The sequence below is a fragment of the Chrysochloris asiatica genome, unplaced genomic scaffold (genome assembly GCF_000296735.1).
Source record: "Chrysochloris asiatica unplaced genomic scaffold, ChrAsi1.0 scaffold00025, whole genome shotgun sequence".
NCBI classification, from domain to species: Eukaryota; Metazoa; Chordata; class Mammalia; order Afrosoricida; family Chrysochloridae; genus Chrysochloris; species Chrysochloris asiatica.
Genome location: NW_006408543.1, coordinates 11,398,397 through 11,423,306, shown reverse-complemented (window position 1 = coordinate 11,423,306; position 24,910 = coordinate 11,398,397). Strand labels below are relative to the sequence as shown.

The window sequence follows — 24,910 nt, the reverse complement described above, 5'->3', positions numbered from 1 at the left end:
CCCTGACGGACTGGCCGAGCGGGCGGCGAGAGGCCGGCGCGTCGGGAGCGGGCCGCGCGACACCATGTCGGCCAAGGTACGGCTCAAGAAGCTGGAGCAGCTGCTCCTGGACGGGCCCTGGCGCAACGAGAGCGCCCTGAGCGTGGAGACGCTGCTCGACGTGCTCGTCTGCCTGTACACCGAGTGCAGCCACTCGGCCCTGCGCCGCGACAAGTATGTGGCCGAGTTCCTCGAATGGGGTAAGTGCGCGCCGCGATCGCAGCCCTCCGACCCTCGCCGCTCCCCACCCGCGTCCTCTTCCATCCTGCCCCATGGGCCACCGCCTAGACCCTCTTCCCAGCCGCTCCCTGCGCCCTATTCCCTCGCACGTCCGTGTCCCCTCGGCCCGCCCCCTCATCCTGCCCCTTGGAGCCACATCCTCCGTTCCCACCCCCACCCCTCCCCCTCACCGGGCCATCGCCCCAGCCGCTTCCTAGATCCACCCTCCGAGTCTGGGTATCATTTCCTGCAGCATTCCCTGGGATATCCGTCCCACCCCCCACCCCCACCCCGGACCGCGTCTTTAGGGTCCAGAGGCAGGTTGAGGCACTCTTCCTTCCCACGCTGCTGAGGTGCGGGGGCAGCTACCTTGTCCACCGCCCCGTGGGCCGCTCAGCCCCCCATGTGCATCTCCTGGGAAGCTTACTCAAACGGGTCCTCCTACGTGACACTCCATCCCTTGGGCTCAGCCGGGGCCTGAACACCTCCTTTACTGTAGTACCTTCGAGGGTTTTTTTAAGGTTACATTTTTAAATTGCGAAAAGCACAGTGGATTTCTTCCTTGTGATTGTGACAGACCCTTGTCATGTCTGGGGGGGGGGGTCGGTGAAACAATCAGTATGTAGAAGTCACTTAAAAACTTTATTCCTTTGGTATTCTCTGCATGCCTTGTCTAGTTCCCAATTCATTCAAGAATGTGTTCATTTAAAGACCAGAGAAACTTGACCAACTAGGAAAAAATTCGATGGAGCAGTTTACTGATACAAAGATGGTTTATGGAGCTAGCTGTACCCTCCGTATTTAAGCACTGGTGGTGAGCTGCACTGCTCAGTGAAACTCCGCTCTTTCAACCCACCAGCCTCTGCGGGGAGAAGCTCTGGCAGTCGGCTACGTTAGAGATTGCAGCCTTGAATCCTTATGGGGCACTTGTACTGTGACCTTTTGGATTGCTATGAGTCAGAGTCAACCTGGTGGCTGTGGGTTTCATGCTGTATATTACGATGTAGCAGGTTTCATACTGTATACATAGTAACTTGACCGACTAACCTGTATACTTAAGTAGGAAAAAATTTGGATTAAACTACTTAATGGTAATTTGAACCCTGAAGACCGAATAGTAAAGTGAAACCCTTTGACTTCATCTCTCCCTAATGCTAAGATGCTGTTAAGACCCTCTGACTCTTGGGTTCTTATACCCAAGACAACTGAGAGGGAGGAGGCAGGGCCAAACCTATAAAAATCTTATCAGTCAGTCATTTGCGTCATTGGGCTAGGATTGAGCAGTTTGAACCAGTGGTTTCTTTGCCACTGATAAAGCTGGTATTTAAAATGTTCGCTGGAATTTGGCATTTTATTTGCAAGTTAAAACTACAGTTGCAGTATTCTTTGCTCATCAGTGAAAAGTTGACAGGATGTTTTCTGAGAACAGCAGTGGAAAGCTGCCAGGGCCCCAGGACCTTGTTTATGTGGGGACCACCATTCCTCATTACCTGTGACATCAGTAAATTCTGAATACTCACTTTCTGGGGTCCTTAAAGCCAGTGACATGGTTTCAATAATGAAACGACCTTCCATTGAGGGCTTCAATGTGTCTTCCGATGGATGAGTCCTCTGAGCGTTCCATTTGTCATTCCTCCCTGAGCACTTGATTTTGACATGCAGACAGGCCCACAGCTGAGGGCAGGTTAGCACAGCTAGTCTCACTGGCTTCTGGCCTGGGAGCTGCCTAGTGACTCTACGGGGATTAGTTAACTGCTGGGGTGCCCTCTGAGAAGCAGTGGGTTGAGCATTGGGCTGCTAATCCATCAAAGGGTCTGTGGTTCAAATTCATCAGCTGCTTGGCAGGAGAAAGATGTGGCAGTCTGCTCCTGTAAAGATATATAGCTTCAGAACCCTATGGGGTAGTTCTCCCCTGCCCTGGAGGGTCACTGTGACTTGGAATCAACTTGATGGACTGGTGGTCACAGTGCAGTGGCCTCTTGCTGTCCACACAGTGGACTGGGTTGGATGTCTGGATGCAGCCTTTGTCAGCCTGTGTGGGCCATAGTTTGAGATTTGACCCTTCAACTCCACGGCACATAACCACCACCACCACAAACGGAAAGAGAAGTTGGTGTGCTAGAAACTAGAAATGGCTTCCACTGTTCTATTCTGACTCTGTGGTAATTGTGATTACAAATCAGTTACATTCTTCTAAGAATTCAGTCTGCCCGGAAGTGTAAACTACAGTTACAGAGAGGAAAATGGGCTGAAATTTAAGGTGACACCTTTCTGAAATGTTAATGTACTGTGGAAGTGGTGTTTAAGCCTGTGTATGTTAACCTATACACCATTGTCATTCTGGAGTGGCTTGTTACTAGTTATGCTGTGTAATTGGAAGACAGCTTTCCGATCCAGATCCAGTCGTTGGCGGGGCACTAATAGATACCTTAACTTCCAAGCTCTTCGGAAAATCACCCACTCCACTGCCATCTATCTTAGCAACCTTACAGGACAGAACAGAAACCTCAAGGTTTCCAAGACTGTAAATCTTTACAGAGGCAGACAACCTCATCTTTTTCCCAAAGAGTGGCTGGTGGGTTTGAACTGCCAGCTTTGCGATTAGCAGCCTACTTTGCCACCAGGGTGCCTTCTTAGGAAAATAGAGTTTGTTCTTTTTGTTCCTGGCAGTAGTTTTTTAGTCCGTCTATACTGGCAGCTGCTAATCACACGCATGGTCAGCAGTTCAAAACTACCAGCTGCTCCACGGGAGAAAGATGAGACTTTCTGCTCCCGTAAAGATTTACAGCCTCGGAAACTCTGTACAGGGTTGCTATGGGTTGGAACCGACTCCACGGCTCATAACAACAACAACAACATACTGGCAGCACACCCAGTAAATAACAACAACAACAAAAGTAAAATATGCAAGAGAAAGATGAGGTTTTCTATTCCTGAAAAGATGTACCTCCTTGGAAACCTTATATGGGGTCGCTGTGAGTCGGAACCAACTCTATTGCACTTAGCAACAACACAACAAGTAAACTATGGACTCCCTAGATGGTAGAAATGTTTAAGCAATCCATGACTTAACTAAAAGATTGGTGGTTTGAATTTACCCAGAAGTGCCTTGGAAGACAAGTCAGGTGATCTGCTTCCAAAAGGCCACAGCCTTAGAAACAGTCTTTCATCATAACCTGGACAACAACAACAAGAAATACAGTAATCAGAGTGTCTTCTTCACTGTCCACTACATGCTTATGAGGCGGGGTTGTGTGTGGAGGTGGTTGGGTGTTGGGTTCACACACTAATGTTTGAAACCTCTCGTGTTGTCTGACAGCAGAGGATCAGTGTCTCCCCAGTCCTCATCTCTTACCAGGTGTCTAATGACAATAGTACTGAGCCCAGACTGTGAGACTTCTTGTGAAATCCTTGAGGAAATTTAGGAAATCTAAGTAATAAAGTATTCAAGCTTTTAGAAAGAAAACGTCTCAACTCTTAGTTCATTCTTACTACTGCAGAGCCTGTGTGGGACAAGACATTTCCGCCTTCAGTTCAGGTTTTTGTGTTTAATTTCCCCTTAATTGTGTGTATAGTCTGATTGGCACCCGACTTTGAAATCCCAGACCTTAATTAAAAGTTAGAAATACTTTGCTATTGCATGTCAATTTCTTTTAGCAATTTTTTTTTTTTTTTTAAAGGTACATTTGATACCATTTGAAGTTACAGCACATGAAACTCTAACATTTCTTCAGGTAAATAGCAACATATCTCTTAAGGCTAGGTGGGCATCTAGGATTTATTGTCTTTCATCTTTGGCATAGAAACTAGTTGGAGCTTATCCGTGTTCTTATGGTGCACCTGTGTAGCATTTGGATGTAACGGATATGTGAGATCCCAGCCTGCTGGCACAGGGCAGAACTACAGTGACCACTGCCCATGAGGCCCGAGGCCATGGAGTGGCTTGCTGTGTGTGTGGATACACGCCTCGTGGGGGTTGCTGAGCATGGATCCCAGTTCTGTGTTGTCCAGAGCATCTTACGCTGCGCTTCCTTGGTATCGTGAGCACAGTTCATTTGCCTAGCCTTTTTGATCTCCTCATTTGTGGTTTTCTTCTTCCAAGTGCAGAAGTTCCTCGTAAGCACAGAGTTCTCTTTCTAAAAGGTAATCCCAGGGGACACCCAGTCCGAGTGAGATGACTGGAGAGACACCTCTCCCAAATTTCACAAGTAAGGTTTACCTACCTGATAATACTAAGCACTCCACAGTATATTTTAATGTTAATGTTTCCTCTGCTTACAATGTCTGTATGACACCGGGACATTGGCTTTACAGACAGATTTCCCTAAACTGTAGGGAATTTATGCTAAAAGGCTAACAGAGGTCATTTTAGTCTTATAAATTGGTGTTTGAAATGCGTACTGTTATCAAGGTGTCTTGGTGTGGCGCTATAGGATAAGCAAGCACTAGGCTGCTATGTCCGTTTGAACTGCAAGGTTGGTGCTTCAGGCTGACCAGCCACTCTTCAGAAACCTTACCCAGGTTTGCTCTAAGTCAGAGCCAGCTCGACAGCACTTAATAACAGCTGTTGTCAGCTGACTCTGTAGCATGGGATGGAATAGGTGAACCCATGGGTAGCTGTGTCTGTTAAATCTTAGACTTTGAAGCACATGTGGTTTGGCGGGGATGAAATGGTTCTCCCTCCAGAATACCACTAGGCATTGCCTGAAAACGTTAAGGGGCAGTGAATGGCTGTGAGTTACAGAACTCCACATCAGCCGGCTGGCAGGAGCTGTCCTCCTGTCTGCAGAGCCAGATGCCCTTAGAGCCCACCTCCTCTGTTTGTGCTGACATCATTGATGCTGGATAAACAGGAGGCCTGTTAATTCCAAACTAGATTAAGTACAGGAAGCTACCAAATGCTTTTCTCAAAGAAGCAAAAGGTGGTTTTTATTTTTGAGGCTCATAAACTGAAAGGCTCTTGGTGGCAGAGAACGAATATGGCTGCCTCTTTTATTGAGAAGGGGATAAAATAAAGGAACTTCTGAAAATAATTTTTAAAGACATCATTGTAATGTCATCGCTGTAACTTGCCCACAGTAGAATTTGTGGTAGTCCCAGTTCACATGGAGGGTAAATTCTTTGATTCTTAGAATGATACTGAGGGACCGGCTTACTTTAAATTTGCCTCAAAAGCCCTCATGCTTGGCCCCTTGCTGATGAAAATGACTGAGAAGCAAATGCGCTCAAGTTTGATCTGACATCACAAGTATTTGACACTGTGAACTAAATCTGGAAATCCTCTGAGGACTTGATTTGGGCTGAAGGTTTTACCAGAGCTTCGTCCTTTGCCGGTAACATCGGCACTTCATCTAGATACAGAATGAGCCTTGGTGGCAGTGTGGCTGAAGCTCTGGCTGCTAACTGAAAGGCTGGTATTTGGAACCCACTAGCTGCTGCACAGGAGACAGAGGGAGGGAGCGGGCTGATTGGGTAGAGTCCCACCTGGGGAGCAGGTCTGCCCTGCCCTGTCCTGCAGAGAGTGGCTGTGAGGTGGAACCAACTGCTTGTGATGTACATGGCCCCCTTTACACTTAGGCCTTTGCTTGTCTGTGTTGAGTGTTTTTGTTCAGTTTTATTGATTGGCAGGTAATTGTACTAACAAAATTGTTTCTAGGTGAAGACTTTGCCAAGAGGATTGATTATATAATTGGGAACTTTGGATTTTTGTTATCATTAGTGAGGAAAGTCACCACTCGTCTGTCAGTTGGTCATACTGGGGTGGGGGTGGGGGTGGCTTGGGTGTTGCTGTGATGCAGGAAGCTCTGCTGCTGCGATTTCATGTGCAGTCAAGGTCACTCCTGGCAGGCGACTTCTCAAAAAGTGGAACGTTGTGTGACATGGTGTCAGAAGTTGATCCCCTCAAAATATGATTGGAGAAAAACTTCCTGTTAACATTGTTGTTAAGTGCCATAGAGTCAGTTCTGGCTCATAATGAACCTGTGTATGGCTTCTGAGGAGTGGCTGGTGGGTTTGACCTGCCGATTTTGTGTTTAGCAGTCCAAGGCTTATCCTGGACATGGCTGGGATAATGCTTTCAGGAACGGTCACTTGCTGATGTGACATGACTCAAGATGAGCAGAAACAGCTGCAGACATCCATTCATAATCAAAATACGGGACATAGGAAGCATGGAGCCAGGATAAATGAAAGTTGTCAAAAAGAAAATCAAATACTAATAGAGATGTTTCAATAAATGAATGCAATGATGAAATTATTCATCTGTGTCAAGAAATTGGTAAAACAGCTATGTGGCCTACTTACAGAAGGAGATCCATATATATGTACCACTACAAAAATAAGTGATTCCACAAAAATTATTGAGCAATGTTATTAATATCACATGCAAGTAAAATTATGCTGGAATTAATCTAAAAAACAAACAATTGCAGCAGTACATCAACAGGAAACTTGCAGGAATTCAAGCTAGATTCAGAAGAGGACATGGAATGAGGCATCTGATTGCTGACGTTAGATGGATCTTGGCTGAAAGCAGAGAAGACCAGAAAGGTGTTTACCTGTGTTTCACAGACTGTGCAAAGGCATTCGATGGTGTGAATCAGAACAAACTATGTAAAGCCTTGCAAAGAATGGGAATTCCAGAACATTTAATTGTGCTCATGTGGAACCTGTACATAGACCAAGAGGCAGTCATTCAAATAGAACAAGGGGATATTGAGTGGTTGAGAATCAGGAAAAGTGTGTGTCCTTTTGCCATACTTATCCAGTCTTTATGGAGACCAAGTAATCCTGGAAACAATGCAGCATCAGGACTGGAGGAAGACTCCTGATACACAAATCACAGCATTGTTTGCTAAAAGCAAAGGAGACTTGTTTATTCATGAAGATGAAAGATACAACTTTCTAAATGAATTACACCTCAAGTACAGAAGATAAAATTCTTCAATAAATGGGGAACATTTTGAGGTTGTCAGGGATTTCGTTTTACTTGGATCACAATCAACACCTTCGTAAGCAGTCAGGAAATCAAATGACGTATTTCACTGGGCATATCTGCAAAAGATCTCTTTAAAGGGCTAAAGAGCAAAGATGTCATTTTGAGGACTTAAGATGTACCTCACCCAAGCCATTGTAACTTCAGCTGCCTCTTATACATGTATAAGGACAATGTATAAGGAAGATCAGAGAAGAATTGATGCATTTGAATTTTGGAGTTGGTGAAGAATATTGAAAGTATCACGGACTACCAGAACCAACAAGTCTATCTTGGAAGACGTATAGTCAAAATGCTCTTTAGAAGGGAGGATGACATTTCATTTCACATATGTGGGACATGTTGTCAGGAAGGACCAGTCCTTGGAAAAGGACATTGTGCTTGGTGAAATAGAGGGTCATCCAGAAAACAAGACACTCCCCCTATTTACCATCCCCTTCTGCCAACAAGGAGTGTTGTTGACACAGTGGCTACAACAGTGGGCTCAAACAGCAACAACTGAGGATGGCACACAGGATCACTGTGAGATGCAACTTACATCCCCACCGCTGAGGAAGGGATTTGAACTCCAAAGAGAAGTATATACCTAGAAGACTTGAAGGTGCAGATTCAAACAGAACTTGTATAGCTGTGTTCATTGCAGTACTATTTGTAATAGCCAAGTCTAAATGTCCATCGGTAAATGGATGGATAAATAAAATGTGGTACATACGTACAATGAAATACTGTTCAGCCAGTAGAAGAAGTGAAGTCTTGATACATGCTGAAATATGGATGGAGCTAGAAGACATGCTGAATCAAATAAGTCAACTACAAAATGACAAACACCTCATTTGTAAAAAGACAAGAAAAGGCAGTTGTACAGAGAACAATGTTTTTAGTGATTACCATGGAAAGGGAACCGAGTCCATGGCACATAACAACAACAACAACAACAACCATGGAAAGGAGGGAGGAGGAAGGGACTGTTGTACAGTTAAATACTATTCATGGTTGTTAATACCATGGTTGTAAAGAGTATATTTTGAAATAGCCAAAGCTGTGTGATGGATATGTTTACAATAACAACAATAAAAAGGGGAGTAGCTGCCGAGGCTGCTTATGTACAACCAAAAATCTCATGGATTTGGTTTCTTGGTTTGGAGGGTAATTAGGGCCATGATTTCTTGGGACCTTCCAGTTAATTGGCCTGAGAACTTGCTGACTGCTTCTGTTCTTCCTCACGCCTGGGGTCTTAGAAGCTGGCCCGCCGCATCCAAGGCTAGTTGGTCTCTGTTTGCCTAGAGCAGCAGCAGGAGAGTCAGAAATGGGAGGAGATGAAATATGTGGCTGTTGTCTCCATGAACAACTACCTCCTTTGCCGTGAGACCGGAAGAACTGGCTGGTGCCTGGCTACTATTGCTTAACATTTTGGTCAGAGATTCTACAGAAGAATCTTGGGTAAAAAATGGAGATAGAATTTCCAACTCTCATGGACTCCAGACTTCCTGGAGCCATGAGGATGGACAAACCCCTAAAACGATTGCCCTGAGGTAATCTTTAAACCTTAAAGCAAACAATAGCTTAACTGCTAAGAAAATGTCTACCTTGAGCATTATACTCTTAAGAATGATCTGTACGAGATCAAATGACAACAGCAGCTCCAAAGATAAACTAGGGACCTTAGGGGACAGAAAGTGTACACTGATGGCAGAGAAACAACTCATGAGGAGAGTGAAAACAGTTGCACAAGTCAAGAATGTAGTTGATGTCATTTATTGGTACATGTAGAACGTGTGGACTATTGGTGTATTGTAGTAAATTGTTTAAGGTCTCTTCTAGCCATAGTCTGTTACTCCCACCAAACGTTTTTGCCTTGTTGGGTATGGGCAAGAGAATGTGGGAGAAGATGCTGATAGGATTATGTAATTGTTGTTAGTGGTTGACAGAGTTAGTTGTGATTGTAAATTCTTGGAACTCCAGCGTGTATAAAATCAGCCATCTCAGAAGTAGAGGGGGGAATCTCACTGCCATCAAAGAAGAGCCAGGAGTGCAGTACATCCTTTGTACCCGGGGATCCCTGAGCATTGGACCTCTTTGACCCAGAGACAGAAAGCTGGGACACTGGAGAGGAGTAACAGGAGCAACAGCAGCAGAACGGAAAAGCCAGAGCACCAGACAGATAGCCGTGGGCCTCCCAGGCCGCTGAGCAAGTAAAGCTGAGTGACTTTGGGCCAGAGGCTTGTTTGTAGAGCGGGATGCCTCTAGGTTTGCTGACCCAAGGAGCTACAAGAGCTGAGTTCCTTCAGGCTAGGGCTGAAGCCATGTGCTCTGTGGGTATTCATCAGCAGCCCTCTGGTAGCGTAGTGGTTACAAATCGGGCTGCAGACTGCAAGGTTAGCAGTTCGAACTACCAGCTGTTCCGCAGGAGAAAGGATGAGGCTTTCTGCTCCCATAAGAATTTACAGACTCAGAAACCCTGTACAGGGTCACTATGAGTCGGAACCGACTCCATAGCACACAACAACAAAAAAGGAGCTTGGACTTTTGGTGTGGCACTGCTGGTTAACGCACTTGAACTGCAAAGTTGGTTTCGGCGGTAAAGGCTAGTGGTTCAAACTTACCAGTTGCTCTTCAAACCCTCTACAGGGTTGCTGTGAGTCTGATGCTGACTCAGTGACACTTAGTAACAAGTAAGTAAAAGGAGCTTTGTAACGTTAGTCCGGCAGAGAGAGGCCTGCCTATGCACCTGGCTTAGGTGAGGCTGTCCTGATTGGGAGAACTGTGCCTTGAAAATTTCTGAGTTGTAACCTGTTAACTTCTCTAATTGGAGTCTGATGTAGTGCTGTGGGGTAATGGACCACAAGGTCCGTTTGAACGGACTCGCTGGCACTTAACAACAACTTCTCTAATTAACCCCATCACTGTGAGTACTGTCTCCGAGTTCTGTGTGGCCATTACAATGAATTATGGAATCTAGTTGAGTAGAGAGTTTTCTAAGGTGACTCCTAACGTTACTGAGATGATAATGAACCTCCAAAATCACAGAGTCATGGGTTTGAAAGCTATTAGTAATTTTGAGAGATCATATGATCTATCCCCTTCCCCTCCTCCTTGTCTGCCACTGGTCTTTGGGTACACCAGCTCTGGATATATTCCTTAGTCTTATCTGAGCAAGCAGCCGTCCAACCAGGGTTTCCCGCCCTTCATGAGATAGACCATGGCCAACCTTGGCCCTCCTTGGGTACCTGCTTTGAAATCATCAGTTTTAGTTTAGGCCTTTTCATTTCCTTTATCACTGATCAATAATTAATGCCCACGGAAGCTGCAGTCAGGACATCAAATGACATATTGCATTGGGCCAGTCTGATACAAAATACCTCTTTAAAGTCTTAAAGAACAAAGATGTCACTTTGATGACTAAGGTATGTCTGACCCAATCCATCATCTTTTCAATGACCTCATGTGTCTCATGTGTATGCGAAAGTTGGACAATGAATAATGAAGAAGACAGAAAAATTGACGCATTCCAACTGTGGAGTTGGTGAAGAAGATTGAATATGCCGTGGACTGCAGAGAATGAACAGTCAGTCTGAGGAAGAATAAAACTAGACTGCTCCTTAGAAGTGGAGATGCTAAGATTGTGGCTTGCTGACTGTGGGCACGTCGTGAGGGATTGCTAGAAAAGGACAACGTGATTGGTCAGTGAGCTGACTAACAGAAGAGCCGTAACAGTGGACTCAGACATGCCAGCGGTCACTGCCATAAGGTTGCCTTGAGTTAACAACAACAACTTCCCCTTTCTGGTTTCTATTTCTAGTGTGGGCATCGTCTGTTGACTTCCTTCTGTGGTTTTAGAAGGCTTACATTCCTCTTTCCCCCACTACTAGAAACACACACATCTTCCTTCCTCATCCTTTTTTCAAATAATTTTTGTTTAAATTGATGTTAGCATGTAGCTTATCAGACGTCCACATGCCCCATAGCACACTACAGTTCTTTGTCTTAAGTTTTGTATCTTCTGGAACGAATGATCTTTTCTTTCCATTAGCTTGCCTTTCAGTGTACAGTCATTTAGTCTCAGGCTTTTTATTTATTTGTTTGAAACTTTTTCTTGTGAATTGTGTGAAGGTTTACTGAACAGATCATCAGTTTGACATGCAACAAGACCCCCACTTCGTTTCATCTCAATGACTGCCATCCCTTCCAGGTAAATCGCTTTTCCCCCTTCTCCATTCCACCCTCCTTCCCACTCTCTCTGCACCTTGTCCCCAGGTACATACTGCCCTTTTGATCTTGAATGATTGACCACTGCATGGTCAGCATACCTCACTAGTGCTGGTGTCCCCACTGTATGCCTATCTACTGCTTTGGTGAAAATTGGACCATGAGGCGGGTAAGTTCCATGAGGAGGGTGTTACAGACCTGAAGGGTGGCGAGAGTCATAGCCTCGGGTTCATCTGGGCTCTTTTTACACTGGTAAGCATGATCTTTTTTTTTATAATTTTGAATTTTGTTTCACATTGTCTCGCACTTTATCTGGGCTGTTCTAATGCGAGCCCTTTCAGGGCAGTTGGCAGTGGTAGCCAGGCATCATCTAGCTCTTCTGGTCTCAGAATCATAGAAACTTGTTCTTGTATTCTGTGTTCCATTAGTCCATTGGACAAATTGATTCCAAGCATCTTCACTTTCCACCGCTTTTCTTTCTTCTCACATGGAGAGACCAATAGTTGCACCTTAGGTGGCCATTCATGAACTTTTAATATCCCAGTCACTACTCACCATTACACCCTCGGAAACCCTGTACAGGGTCGCTATGGGTCGGACCCGACTCGATGGCACTTAACAACAACAACAACTCACCAAAGTAGGATATAGAACATCATCTTTGCAGACTATATATATGCTATTTGACCATGGTGTCCCCTGATACTATGGTCTCCGTCTCAGAGTTTTTGATAGAATTCTTCAAAACAATCAAACATCTCTAGTGATCTATCATTTAAAATGATTTATTTGGAGCCATCCCTTGTAGAACTTTCCATTTTCCTTTTCCAATCTAGACTGTTGGCTTTCTAGGTCTGTTACTTAAATAATAGTCATTCTGGGATTTATTTTATTCCATTTTATTTTGGGTTTGTTTTCTTTCTATGATTTCTACATCCTTTTTGGGTCCTGATAGCACAATGGTTAAGTGCTTGCTTACTAACGGAAAGGTTGGTAGTTTGAACCCACCAGCCATGTGAGAGAAAAGGCTTGCCAATGTCCTCCTGTAAAGATTACAGTCTAGAAACCTCTGGCTCAGTTTGCTCTGTAAAGATTACAGTCTAGAAACCTCTGGCTCAGTTTGCTCTGTCTTGTAGGGTTGTCCAGAGGCAGAATTGACTAGACAGCACCTAACAACAGCAAAGCCTTCGTGAACTCCTATTACTCAGATGTTGGACCACCTATAGTGGTCTCCTAATTTTCTACTTTTTCCATTCTTTTATTTATTTATGATTTTTCCCCCCTTTGATAGAGAGCGAGAGGGCCTCTGTTTCATCTTCTAGTCCTTACGCTGCTAATAGCCATGGAAACAACTCTGGGGCAGTTCTGCCCTGTCCTATAAGGTGCTGTGAGTTGGAACCGACTCCCTGGCAATAGGTTTGTAATGTGAAAAGGTTTATAATTGGGCAAGGACTGCCGGCGGACATTTTATCTGAAATGACATGGAGCAGATTCTGTTAGACTGCAGCTTTTGCTACCTAGGAAGAAGTCATCAATTTGAAATAAACATGAGCAGAATGAATAATGTTGTCACTTATTATTTCTCTAAAAGCAGAACTAATAGAAATGAAACTCAAAAGGTGTCATGGTAACATGACACCCAAAGGTGCATTGTGGAAACTGTTGCTGTATTGTACTTCATCCTTGTTACTGTGAAACATTGGAACAAGTTTCTCATCATTTAGTTCATAAAGTCTGTTGGCTGTATTTATTTTTTTGAGCTTTAATTTTACGTGACACAGCATTTGTGTTGATTCCTAACTACTGAAAACCATACTGATTTCATAGTTAGAGGGTATGTGCTGTCCTGTAAGAAAATTCGTTTTGCAGTTATGACCCAAAGAGATTCATCTTTCTTTCATTTTTATCCCAAGTATTTGAGATTAAAGAAGCCTTTAAGTAGATTAACAAATCAGCTTTCTCGTGTACCTTTCAAATGAATCTGGGTGTCAACAAATCACTTCTTTAAAATATGTAGAAACTAGACTGCAAACCACAAGGTTGGCAGTTCAAGCCTAATTAGCTGCTCTGTGGGAGAAAGATGAGGCTTTCTGCTCCTGCAAAGATTTATAGCCTCAGAAGCCATATACAGGGTCAGTATGAGTCAGAACTGACTGGATGGCACTTAAAACAACAAAAAAGAGTAAATTAGGAGTAATCTATTCCCAACGCAGCCAGTTCATTAAATGACAGAAATGGTATTTGTATTTATTTATGTTATACTGTATGAGGATACAAGTATTTCTCAAAACATCAAAATGTTGGCATAGTCTTGCATAACTGAAGTGGATAGCCTGAATGTTGTTCCTTTTATAAATAATTTATTTTTTGAAAAAAGCAAGATTAGTATTTATGAAGTTTGATAATCTTTTTGAAATAACATGTGAAAGATTATTGAACATAAAAATGTCTATCAGTACTATGAGAGGCGCATATTATTACACACCTGATTTAGTTACTTGAGTTTCATCATTTAAAAAGGAACACTGTGCCCTTTAACTATCACCCTCCTTCTTTACCTTCCCCCAGCCCTATCATGGGCATTTTATATCGGTACAATCATGTAATATGTGACTGACTTCTTGCACTGAGCACATTTTCAGGGTTCGTCTATAATGTAGCATGTGTCAGTATTTCATGCCTTTTCATGGCTGACTAATTTCGTTGCGTAGAGCTGCCATGTTTGATGGACATTTGGGTGGTTTCTATCTTTTTGGCTACTGAGAATAACGCTGGAATGAACATTCATATACAAGGTTTTGAGAGGATATGCTTTCATTTCTCTTGGACATTGCCTTTGGCTAGGCTCTCTGGAGAAGGAAAAGCAGTGAAGTTTATATATGTGTATGTATAGAGATACGAGCTCTGGTAGCGTAGTGGTTACGAATCGGGCTGCGAACAAGGTCAGCAGTTTGAAACTACCAGCCTCTCCGGGGGAGAAAGATGAGGCTTTCTGCTCCCATAAAGATTTACAGCCTCGGAAACCTTGTACAGGGTTGCTATGGGTCGGAACCAACTCGACAGCACTTAACAACAACAACAACAACAACAACAACATGTATAGAGATAGAGCTCAAGTAAATGACTCATGTGACAGTAGAGACTGGCAAGTCCCAAGTCCGTGAGTTAAATTTCAGGCGGGAGCTTTCTCCTGAATCATAATTAGAGGTTTAGATGGCAGGCTGCTGGCTCAAGTCCCAAGAACATGCGGTCACGTGATGACAAGCCAGCTGCAGGATCCAGAGTGAGTTAAAAGCCAGGGAGCTTTGCCAGAATGTCATATATATTGAATGCAGTCCATATCCCCAGCTCCCTTTCAGCTGATTGGCAGCTCATAGCAGATCTCATTGTGGAGGTGACCGTATTACATCACAGAACAGAATGGAGGTGACAAATCAAAACTGCCATACCTCTGAGAACTGTGCCTCAGCCAAGTTGACACACAGCCCTCACCTTCACAGACCTAGTCCTAGGATTGGAATTGCTGGGTCACATGGTAACTCTGTGTTTCCAGAGTTGTTTCACCATTGACGTTCCCATCTAGAATGTTTGAGGTTCTGACTTCTTCACCTCCTGACCCACACTTGCTACTATCTGACTTTCTGATTGCTTATAGCTCTCTTAGTAGATGCAGAGTGACAACTCATTGTAGTTTTGATTTGCATTTCCTTAATAGAATTAAGTATTGAAGAGCAGAGATGTCAGCTTGAGGACTAAGGTGCACCTGACCCAAGCCATGATATTTTCAGTAACCTCATATGGATGCGAAAGCTGGACAATGAATAAGGAAGATTGTAGAAGAATTGATGCCTTTGAGTTGTGGTGTTGGAGGAGAATACTGAGAGTGCCATGGACTGCCAAAAGAACCAATAGATCTGTTTTGGAAGAAGTGCAGCCAGAGTGCTCCTTGGAGGCCACGATGGCTAGGCTTCGTCTCTCATACTTTGGACACATTGTCCGGAGAGAACAGTCGCTGGAGAAGGATGTCATGCTGGGTAAGGTGGAGGGTCAGAGAAAAAGAGGAAGACCCCCAACACGATGGATCAGCCAGGTGACATCATTGATGGTGTCAAGTGTGGCGGCGGCAGTGAGGTTGGCCCAGGATCGGACATTGTTTCGTTCTGCTGTGCATGGGGTCGCTGTGAATCGGTTCCAACTCGATGGCACCTGACAACAACAACAACAATGGCTAATGCTGTTGAGTATCTTTTTGTGTTTACTGGTCATTTGTGTATTTTCTTTTGAGAGATGCTTTTTCAAGTCCTGTGTTCATTTTTTCTTGCTGAGTTGTAAGCATTCTTTCTATATTCTTACTAGAAATATAATTTGTAAATATTTTCTCTCATTTTTTGAATTGCCTTCTTACTTTCTTGATGGTGTTCTTTGAAACAAACACATTTTAAATTTTTTGCTGCTTGTGTTTTTATTGTCATATTGAAGAGTCCATTGCCAAATCCAGGGTCATAAAGATTTATACCTATGTTTTCTTTAACAGTCTCATTGCTTTCAGTCTTACATTTAAGGATTTGGTCCATTTGAGTTAATTTTTTGTGTATGGTGTGAGGCAAGGGTTCAACTTCATTCTTTTGCCTGTAGATGTCTGGTTGACCCAGCATCACTAGAAAAGACTGTTATCGAAAAGACTGTTGTTTCCCTATGGAGTGATCTGTGTGTGCCTTTGTTGAAACTTGGTTGACTGTGCTTAAGAGTTTCCTTTTACACCGTTAGCTCTATTCTATTCATCTATGTGTCAGTCTTTGTGCCGATTCCACGTTGTATTGATTACTCCAGCTTCATAGTAAGTTTTGAAGTCAGAAGCGTGAGCCCTTCCAACTTTATTTTTCTTCAGTAAGATTATTTTGGCTCTTCTGTGTCCCTTGAGTTTCCATAGAAATTTTAGGATCAACCTGTCGGTTTCTACAAGGAACTCAGCTGCTGTTCTGATAAAGATTACTGTGAATCTAGATCAGTTTGTGTAGTGTTGCCATCTTAACACTATTAAAGGCATTTCTGCCATTGAACATGGGATATCTTTCCATTTATTTAGGTCTTTAATTTCTTTGAGCAGTGTTTTACAGTTTTATACTTTTTGTGCTTCCTTTGTGAATTTTATTCGTAAATATTTTTTGTTGATGTCATTGTTAATGGGAATGTTTTCTTAACTTCATTTTCAGATGGTTTCTTCTGTACACAATATCCTGTCACCTGAGAATAGAAATAGCTTTACTTCTTCCTTTCGAATGTAGATTTCATTTTCCTACCTAATTGCCCTGGCTCAAACTCCAGTAGCATGTTCACTATAAGTGGCAAGATCAGACATCCTTGCCTTGTTACTGATCTTAGGGGGAAACATCCAGTTTTTCACCTTTAAATATGATAACTGTGAGTTTCCCTTTACCAGGTTAAGGGAATCCTTTTCGATTCCTGGTATGTTGAATGTTTTTGTCATGAAAAGGTGTTGTAGTTTGTCAAATGCTTTTTCTGTGTCTGTTGAAAGAATCATGTGATTTTAATTTGTTATTCTGCTGATACACCATATATTACAGTAATTGATTTTCAAGTGTTGAGCCAATCTCCATCTGTGGGATAAGTCCCACTTGGCCATTAACTGTTAATACATATTGATTATATTAACACTGTGCATACAAGTCTCCACCTGGACTGTTAGCCTGTCATGTTCATGTTTTGTTTATTAATTTTTAAAATATGTATTCTCAAACTAGGAATAGTCTGTAGTTAGTTTGTATATTGTTTTTGAAATGTTTCAATATTAGAAGATAATGATTTTTTAAAATTATGCATCCAATAGGTTTTAATGTATTTATTCATTAAACTACCTGGATACTGTAGGATAAGCACTGGACTGCCAACTACAAGGTTGGTGGTTCAAGCCCACCAGCTGCTCTTTGGGAGAATGGTGCAGTTTTGTGCTCTTGTGAAGATATACGGCCTTGGAAACACTATGCACGGTCACTGTGTGTTGGAACTGACTTGACAGCATACAACAGCAACAACAACCCTAACCAGCTGAGTAGAGTACCTGAGAGTGGGGAGTTTCAACTAGTTCTACAGGGCATTTAAATGGGCTTGAACCACCAACCTTGTAGTTAGCATTCTAGTAATGTTAGACAATTTTCAAACCTTTCCCAAAGTTAGTATTCTATTCTGGTTTTCAGTTTTAATGCCTTTTTTCTTTCTTTTTTGTGCTAACTTTGTAATTAATACTTAGGCACATCAGTAATTTCTGGCTTATTAAGGTAGAATTATAAATAAAATTATTTTATTACTTTAATTTTCTTTATATCTGTGTCTCATTTTTAAACTCATTTTTTTGTGTGTGCTAATTTAGGGGATAATCAAATTGATGTCTAAGTTTGTAACATTTATGTAATGTTCTGTGACTTTAATGAAATCTTCCTTATTGTACTGAAGTGTTTTTAAGGATTAGAATCTAATAAAACAACATTTATAATAAATAAGTGTATGTAAATATTATTCACTATAAAGCCAAGTTGTAAGCCTGGGCTGTGTAATTAGGCCCATGGAGAAGGCAGGTTACCTGCTACCAGAAGTAGCTGTTTGTTGTTGCTAGGTGCCGATGAGGCGGTTCCGACTCATGGAGACCCTCCGCCCAGCAGAACAGAACACTGCCCAGTCCTGTGCCATCCGCCGGAAACAGAGACATCCAGAATTCAGAATGGGAGAGTCCTTTGCCATTACTCTTCTACCATCCTTCACTGTGCTGGGTCATAGCCACCTGTCCCTGTTCCTTGTGCTCCCATCTCTCTTTCAGGAATTCTGTTTTTAAAACCCAACGTGATCTATTGGGCATCTATCTACCTCGGGGAGACCGGCACAGCAGCACTTTGGACTGACTATCACGACATTTCCTGCTAAATGGCTCTGAAACCATTAGTCACTGACAACGTTGTAGAGCTTGTACTAAAGTTTACCAGCTCATAAAACTGCTTTATGACCCAGAGGAATGCCAGCAATAAAAGAAACGCACTCCTGATCAATACACTGGGCACACAGCCGACTGTCGGGCGCGGCGTGCAGCTGCGAGGAAAGGGGGCTGCATGCTTTGCAGCTGAAGAGTGCGGAGGTTCAGAGGTTCAGAGTCTGTCTTCCTGGTTTGAATATTCGTAAAGGAAACCTCATTTGTCCAAAATGTCTAGACCAGTATCCGTGTCACTCCCTCAGCTGTTCTCCGTGTGGCTTTCATTCATGAAGTACATGGGAAAATTCTGTGTGTGAAGACTGTAGTGGTCCTTTCTTGTAATACCTTGACTTTTCCATATTTTTTTTAAAATTGTCTTTATTTTCATCATCAATATTAATAAATGATAGCTAGGGGTTAATTCGGTTCAGATTTTTAAGATTTTTATGGGAGGCAACTTCAAAAGTAGAAAGAATAGATGAATTAATTGGTGGTGGTGGTGGCTATGTGCCATGGAGTCAATTCCGACTCTTACCCACCCTGCACAGGGTCTCCAAGGCTGTAAATCTTTACGGGAGCAGAAAGCCTCATCTTTCTCCCGTGGAACCGCTGGTAGTTTCAAACTGCTGACCCTGAGGTTAGCAGCCCAATTCATAACCATCACGCTCCCAGAGCTCCTTAGATGAAATGAAAGAGCCCCCATTTCAGTTGTCAGTTTCAACAGCTGTCAGTCACCCTGGGGTTAGTCTGATTGCATTTCATCTTCCGTTTCCAAGAAGGATTATTTTAAGGCAAATTTCAGATACCACTCATGAGAACTTCAGTATGTATCTCAGAAAGAAACTCTTGAAAAACATACTTACTGAGTATATTGGGGAAAACTCAGTAATTTCTTTGTATTGAATATTTAGTCACTGTTTATGTTTCCTTTCTTAAAAAGTAGTTGATTAGTTCTGTATGACAAAAAACAGAATCTATACTTGGCGCTTTGTTTCTTCATCTCTTAATTCTCTGGTGTGGCACTGTGGGTTAATGCACTGGACTGCAAAGTCAGTTTTAACTGCAAGGTTGACGGTTCAAGTTCACCAGCTGCTCCTCGGAAACTATACAGTGTCAACTATGGGTCGGAATCGACTCAACAGCACTCGACAACAACAACTGCTCCTTGGGAACTCTATGCAGGGTTGGGCAGTACTTAACTAACATACATGTGTGTGAAGAGTTGATGCCTGTGAATTACGGTGTTGACAAAGAACACTGAATATGCCTTGGACTACCAGAAAACCAAACAAATCTGTCTCAGAAGAAGTACAGCCAGAAGGTTCCTTAGAAGCAAGAATGGCGAGACTTCATCTCATGTATTTTGGGTATGATGTCAGGAGAGACCAGTCTCTGGAGAAGGACCTCAGGCTTGGTAAAGTGGAGGGTCAGTGACAAAGAGGAAGAACTTCCACAGGATGGACTGTAACCCAAGGCTGTCACCCTGGGTTCCGACACGGCTGTGATGGTGAGGACGGCATGGGGCCTGGCAGTGTTTGGTTCTGTTGCACACGGGTTGCTAGGAGTCAGAACCAACTATACAGCATTTCACACACACATACATGATAGTGGTTCACCAGGGACACTGGATTGAAGACCCATTTTACAAAATGTGCTCTGAATAATAAAACTTGTGGGATTTTTCACTGAACTTACGAAAAATCCATTCATACTTGTCCACCCGTGTCTGAGAGTGACTTTACACTATCTGATATGCCCAGCTTTTTACTTTAAAAAAAAAAAAAAAAAAATCCTATCTTAAAAGTCAAAGGGGTTGGGCATTCTATGTACAAATAAAGCACCACAAGGCTGTGCCTTGGAAACATTAGGAAAGTGAGGCCAACCTCTGGTAACAGGAGAGCAGCTCAGAAAACGCTCAGCTGGGTGTGTAAATACTTCACCCACTCAGCATTGCAGTGATACATTTGCAGAGTGTGATTTTTGTCATCAAATAGTGTTTGCATTACAAAACTTTTCATTTCCGTGGGGCACTTGTTTAAGGAGAAAACCATTTCAGCAGCTTCCAGGTTATGAAGGAAGTGCAGATCCCACCAGAGGCTGGGTGTGCTCTTTAGAGATGGGAAACATTTACTAGCCTGCGATCAGATGGAATCGATTATTTGGAAAGCGCTTTTCCATTTCCTTGATTCCAGGCGTCCAGTGGGCAGGGTAGCAGTTGTGGCTGTCAGAAGGCAGGGTGGTAGTTGGGAAAGTTTTAGACAATAGCCTTCCTTCCTACTTATTGACTAATTAGATTGTTTGGGGCACGGTCTTGTCATTGCTGTGTGCGGTTAAGTTTATTCTGACTCATAACAACCCCAGGTGCCCCATAGGGTTTTCTAGGTAGCCATCTAGGCATTTCTCCCACTGAGCTGGAGCTGCTGCTGGGTGGATTCCGATCTGTCAGCCTTTGCTTAGCAGCTCAGTGCTCACCAGGAAAACTTTTACTACCTTCTTTCTCTAACTGGTGTCTGAACTGCTCTCCTTGTGTTTCATCTCCTTTATGTTGACGCTTCTAAATGATTGAAAACGAACAAGCCGTATAAGCTGCCTTTTCTTTGATAAAAGAATGTGTCTCAGACTTAGCTGCCATTGCTGAACATTTTGATTAAAGAATCCATTATCAATATTGTTCTGAAGTGCCACCGAGTCAGTTCCAACCCATAGCCACCCTGTGGAAGGTTTTCTGGGAGGGGCTGAGAAGAATCCTAATCAAAACGGGGGGGGGGGGGGAATGCAGAGCAGATTACAAGTTTTCATGGACTTTCTAGAGCCCTGGGGCAGGTGTGTGTGTGTACGCGCGCATTCGGATGAACCCTTGAAGCTGTTGCCCTGAGAAAATCTCTAAACTGTACACCAAAAATATCCCCTGATATCTCCTTAAAACCAAACAGTAGTTTAACTAGTAAAAAATAATCTAGTTTAACTAGTTAAAGTATTTGTGCATTATGCTAAAAGAACAATCTGTATGGTATCAAACGGACAGCCACCACTTGACAGTGAGCTGGGAACATTAGTGGAGGCTAGGAGCTCTGGTAGCGTAGTGGTTACGAATCGGGCTGTGAACCTTAAGGTCAGCGGTTCGAAACTACCAGCCACTCTGCGGGAGAAAGATGAGGCTTTCTACTCCCGTAAAGATTTACACCCTCGGAAACCCTGTACAGGGTCGCTATGGGTCAAAACTGACTCAACGGCACTTAACAACAACAAGTGAGTACAACAACAAGTGAGTTTATGCTCGTGAGGAATGAACAACTCAGAAAGGGAAAGTAACACTGGTTGTACAACTTCAAGAATGGAATCACCGATCACATTGCTGAAACGTTGAGACTATTGAATTGGTGTATGTTTTGCTTTGTAAAATCTCAACAACAACAGCAAAAAGAAAAAGAAAAAACAAAACAGTGGATCTCAGAAATGTATAGGTCCAGTTGGATAATGGGATGTCCCATTTAGCGTGGCTTGTATAGCACCCAATCTGGACCACACTAATTGCTGTAATTCACACAAGATAGCATTTAAAACGGATGAAGTCTTTTTTATCACAGGCAAAGTAATTCTGTTCCTCTAGCAACTTGTTAACCCTGTTTAGAAACAGACAACCACCGCCTAGGTTTTCTGTCTGTTCATCAGCATTTTCAAAGAACACCATTTCCACCTTAGACTCTGTAACCAGCAACAGTCTGATAATTTAGGTGCTCAAAGCCTCTTGGATTCCTCATCGCTGCTCCCGCTTGGGGCAGGTGCTGGATGTCTTTTTCAGTCTCGGAAGCATACTCCCTCCTTGAAGACCACATCAGTACTACTGTGTGCTGAGTGGGTTAAATGGCCCAACTCTCCTCTTGGTTCTCACAGTCCTGCCTGGTCACTGGTGGCTGCAGTCCAGGGTTTCTTTGTGACCTCAGGTGTCTATATGTTTTATGTGTCTTTATTAGGATTTTGAACTTTATTGTATGTTTTTCTCTCACTCTGACCAGGACCTTCTGTGATCATAATCTGAGTGGTCAGTAATGGCAGCTGGGCACCATCCAGTTCCTCTGGTCTCAAGCTAGTGGAGGCTGAGATTTGTGTGGTCCATTAGCCCTTCGGACTCATTGTTTCCTTGAATCTTTGATTTTCTTCGCCTGTCTTTCCTCTTGGCAGAGAGAGACCGGTAGTTGCATCTTAGATGAAAAGAAGATTCTTGCAGTTTTGACAGGAGCAGCTTTTCTTACTCTAGAAACGTTGGTTCCTACTGCGAAAATACAGAGTTAATCATGAAACACTGTAAAACGTGCAGACATTTTGGATAAGTGAGGATTACCCAGTCAGAATGTTGACTCTTTAACCCACCATTTTTCTATGCTGTTGTATTCCTCCGTGGGGAGAAAACTGAGGCTGGCTGCTCCCCTAAAGATTCACAGTCTCGGCTACCCTGTTGATAGGAATCAGAATTGACTTGACGGCAGTGGTTTGGGTGTTGTTTTGTTTGTAGTCCTAGTATTCCGGCTCTGCAATCCAGAGAATATTGTAGAGTTTATGTAGACCCTACTGATCTCAGGACTTAAGCTAGAATTAAAAATTAAAATCCCTGGCATGCAGTTGGTTTCGTGTCACTGGTGTTTTCAGTTGAATGAGTTTCAAAATGAACAGCAGTTGAAAGGAGACTTCTGCTTGTCCTCAATGGAGTAGTGTGCTCTGTGTACAGACAGCTCATGAGCAGCGAGGTAGATGGGTGGATGGTGGTGAACTAACCTTCCTGGAAGCAGTGGCGTTTGTTTGAGTCAAACGAGGTCAGTGCTTGACAACTTGGGGAGGGGCCTGAGAAGTTGGGGCTTCCACTTCCTCAGGCCTTGGTAGGGAGTCATGTTTGTAAAGGAAGCGGATGCAAGGAAGGCCCAGGGCAGCCCCCAGGGAAGTGGTGGTTGCTTAGGGTCAGCTCACAGCACCCTGCAGGAAGAGCCTGTGTCCTGGGGAGCACCAGGCCTGTGCTGGAGCCTGGGTGTGGGCTCACATCTACTGCCGCCGCTGGCCGCTTGGGCACTAGGTCCTGTGCCGCCTGCAGAGCAGTCCGACTCCCTGGTAGGGGACATCTGTAGGCAAAGGACTTCCAGGGAAGTCCAGTCCAGTTCCCTGTGATGGGTGTGTGATGTCACCCAATCGTGATGGCTCCCGCTTATTGATACGGTCTGAGGGGGCGCCAGCAGTGTGCTCCTTGTTTGCAGCCACTAAATCTCCCAATCAATGGCAGTCCCAGGGTTATATCTTGTTTCGCTTTAAGTTGGAACTGACTTACCAGCACTTAACAACAATAGCCCATGAGCAAATTAGTACCCAATCTAAGGATCTCCCACCACCCATGGGACAGTTGGATGTGAGCCAAATCTAACGGAAGTATCTCTCTCAACCTCTGTGGTTCCTGCTTCCTTCCAGCATCGTCTGGTACCATGAATGAATGAATGATACCTCTGAAGCTGGCAACATGTGTGAGCCTCTCCCCACTCCCCTATAAGCCGTCCTGTGACTCATACCACACATTCAACATGCCCAGGTGTACAAATCAGTGGTTTTTAGTATAGTCACAGAATTGTGAAGATGGATGTGAATTTGGGCCTGAAGTGTCCTCAGTTTGCTATTTATCCAAAGGGATTAGGAAGTCTGTTAGCTGACATGCCTGGACCATTGTAGGTGCTGACAGATGGTCATTGTCATTAGTGAATTCCATTTCCTTCAAGTCAGTGTGACTCTGCACTGCCCCGTAGGGAAGAGAAGAGCTGCCTCACACCATTTCCAAGGCTGTAAATCTTTACATCTTTCTCCCACAGCCCAGCTGTTGAGATCTTTGGGTTGGTAATCGAGCACTTAACCACTGTGCTGCCAGGGCTCCCTGCCATTAGCAAGAGGGCTGGTGTAACATTTTATTCAATGCCTGGGGTATAAGAGAGGCTAACGGGAAACTTAACAGAATCAAGCGAAGGCAAGACTCTTCGATACAGTAGGACCATGTTGTAAATTTCAATTAATCATAATGGTTACAAGGTAGGTAGACTTTGTATTTTGGCTAGAAATTCCCCACATTACTGTGACTCAGCTCTGCTTGCCTTCCTTTGAATTATAGTAGTTGCCCTGATGCTTGGCTGCCAACTTTCCCCTGTTCCTGTTACTCTGTCGGGTTGCAGTTTCCTTTCTAGGTACTAGTTTATTAGTGCCCTTTCTCCTACATCCTGAGACCACCATCATGTGGAAACGTGAGCAGGTCTCTGACCAGGGGACCGAGCACCAGCAAGAGTCAGCGGTCTCTCTGCTCAGACTCTGGTGGTTGACGCTCGGGACTGCTGCTTGGTGTCACTCCACAGACAGTGTAGGGCCTTCTGTGAGGAAGAGATGCAGACTGTTCCCTTATTCACCGGCCCACATCTTCCTTCCTGTCCTGGCAGGTCACAGCCCCTTTAGAG

At 43.6% G+C, this 24,910-nt stretch overlaps 1 protein-coding gene across 1 annotated transcript in view; it reads left to right on the top strand.

Moving 5' to 3' along the window:
- Nucleotides 1-6: 6 nt before the first annotated feature.
- CDC42BPB (CDC42 binding protein kinase beta (DMPK-like)) overlaps nucleotides 7-24,910 on the top strand; it is a 114,138-nt gene continuing 89,234 nt past the window's right edge. Inside the window, exon 1 of the mRNA XM_006839540.1 lies at nucleotides 7-239. Coding sequence (XP_006839603.1) covers nucleotides 65-239 — 175 coding nt within the window. The 5' untranslated portion in view covers nucleotides 7-64. The remainder of the gene's footprint in view (nucleotides 240-24,910) is intronic.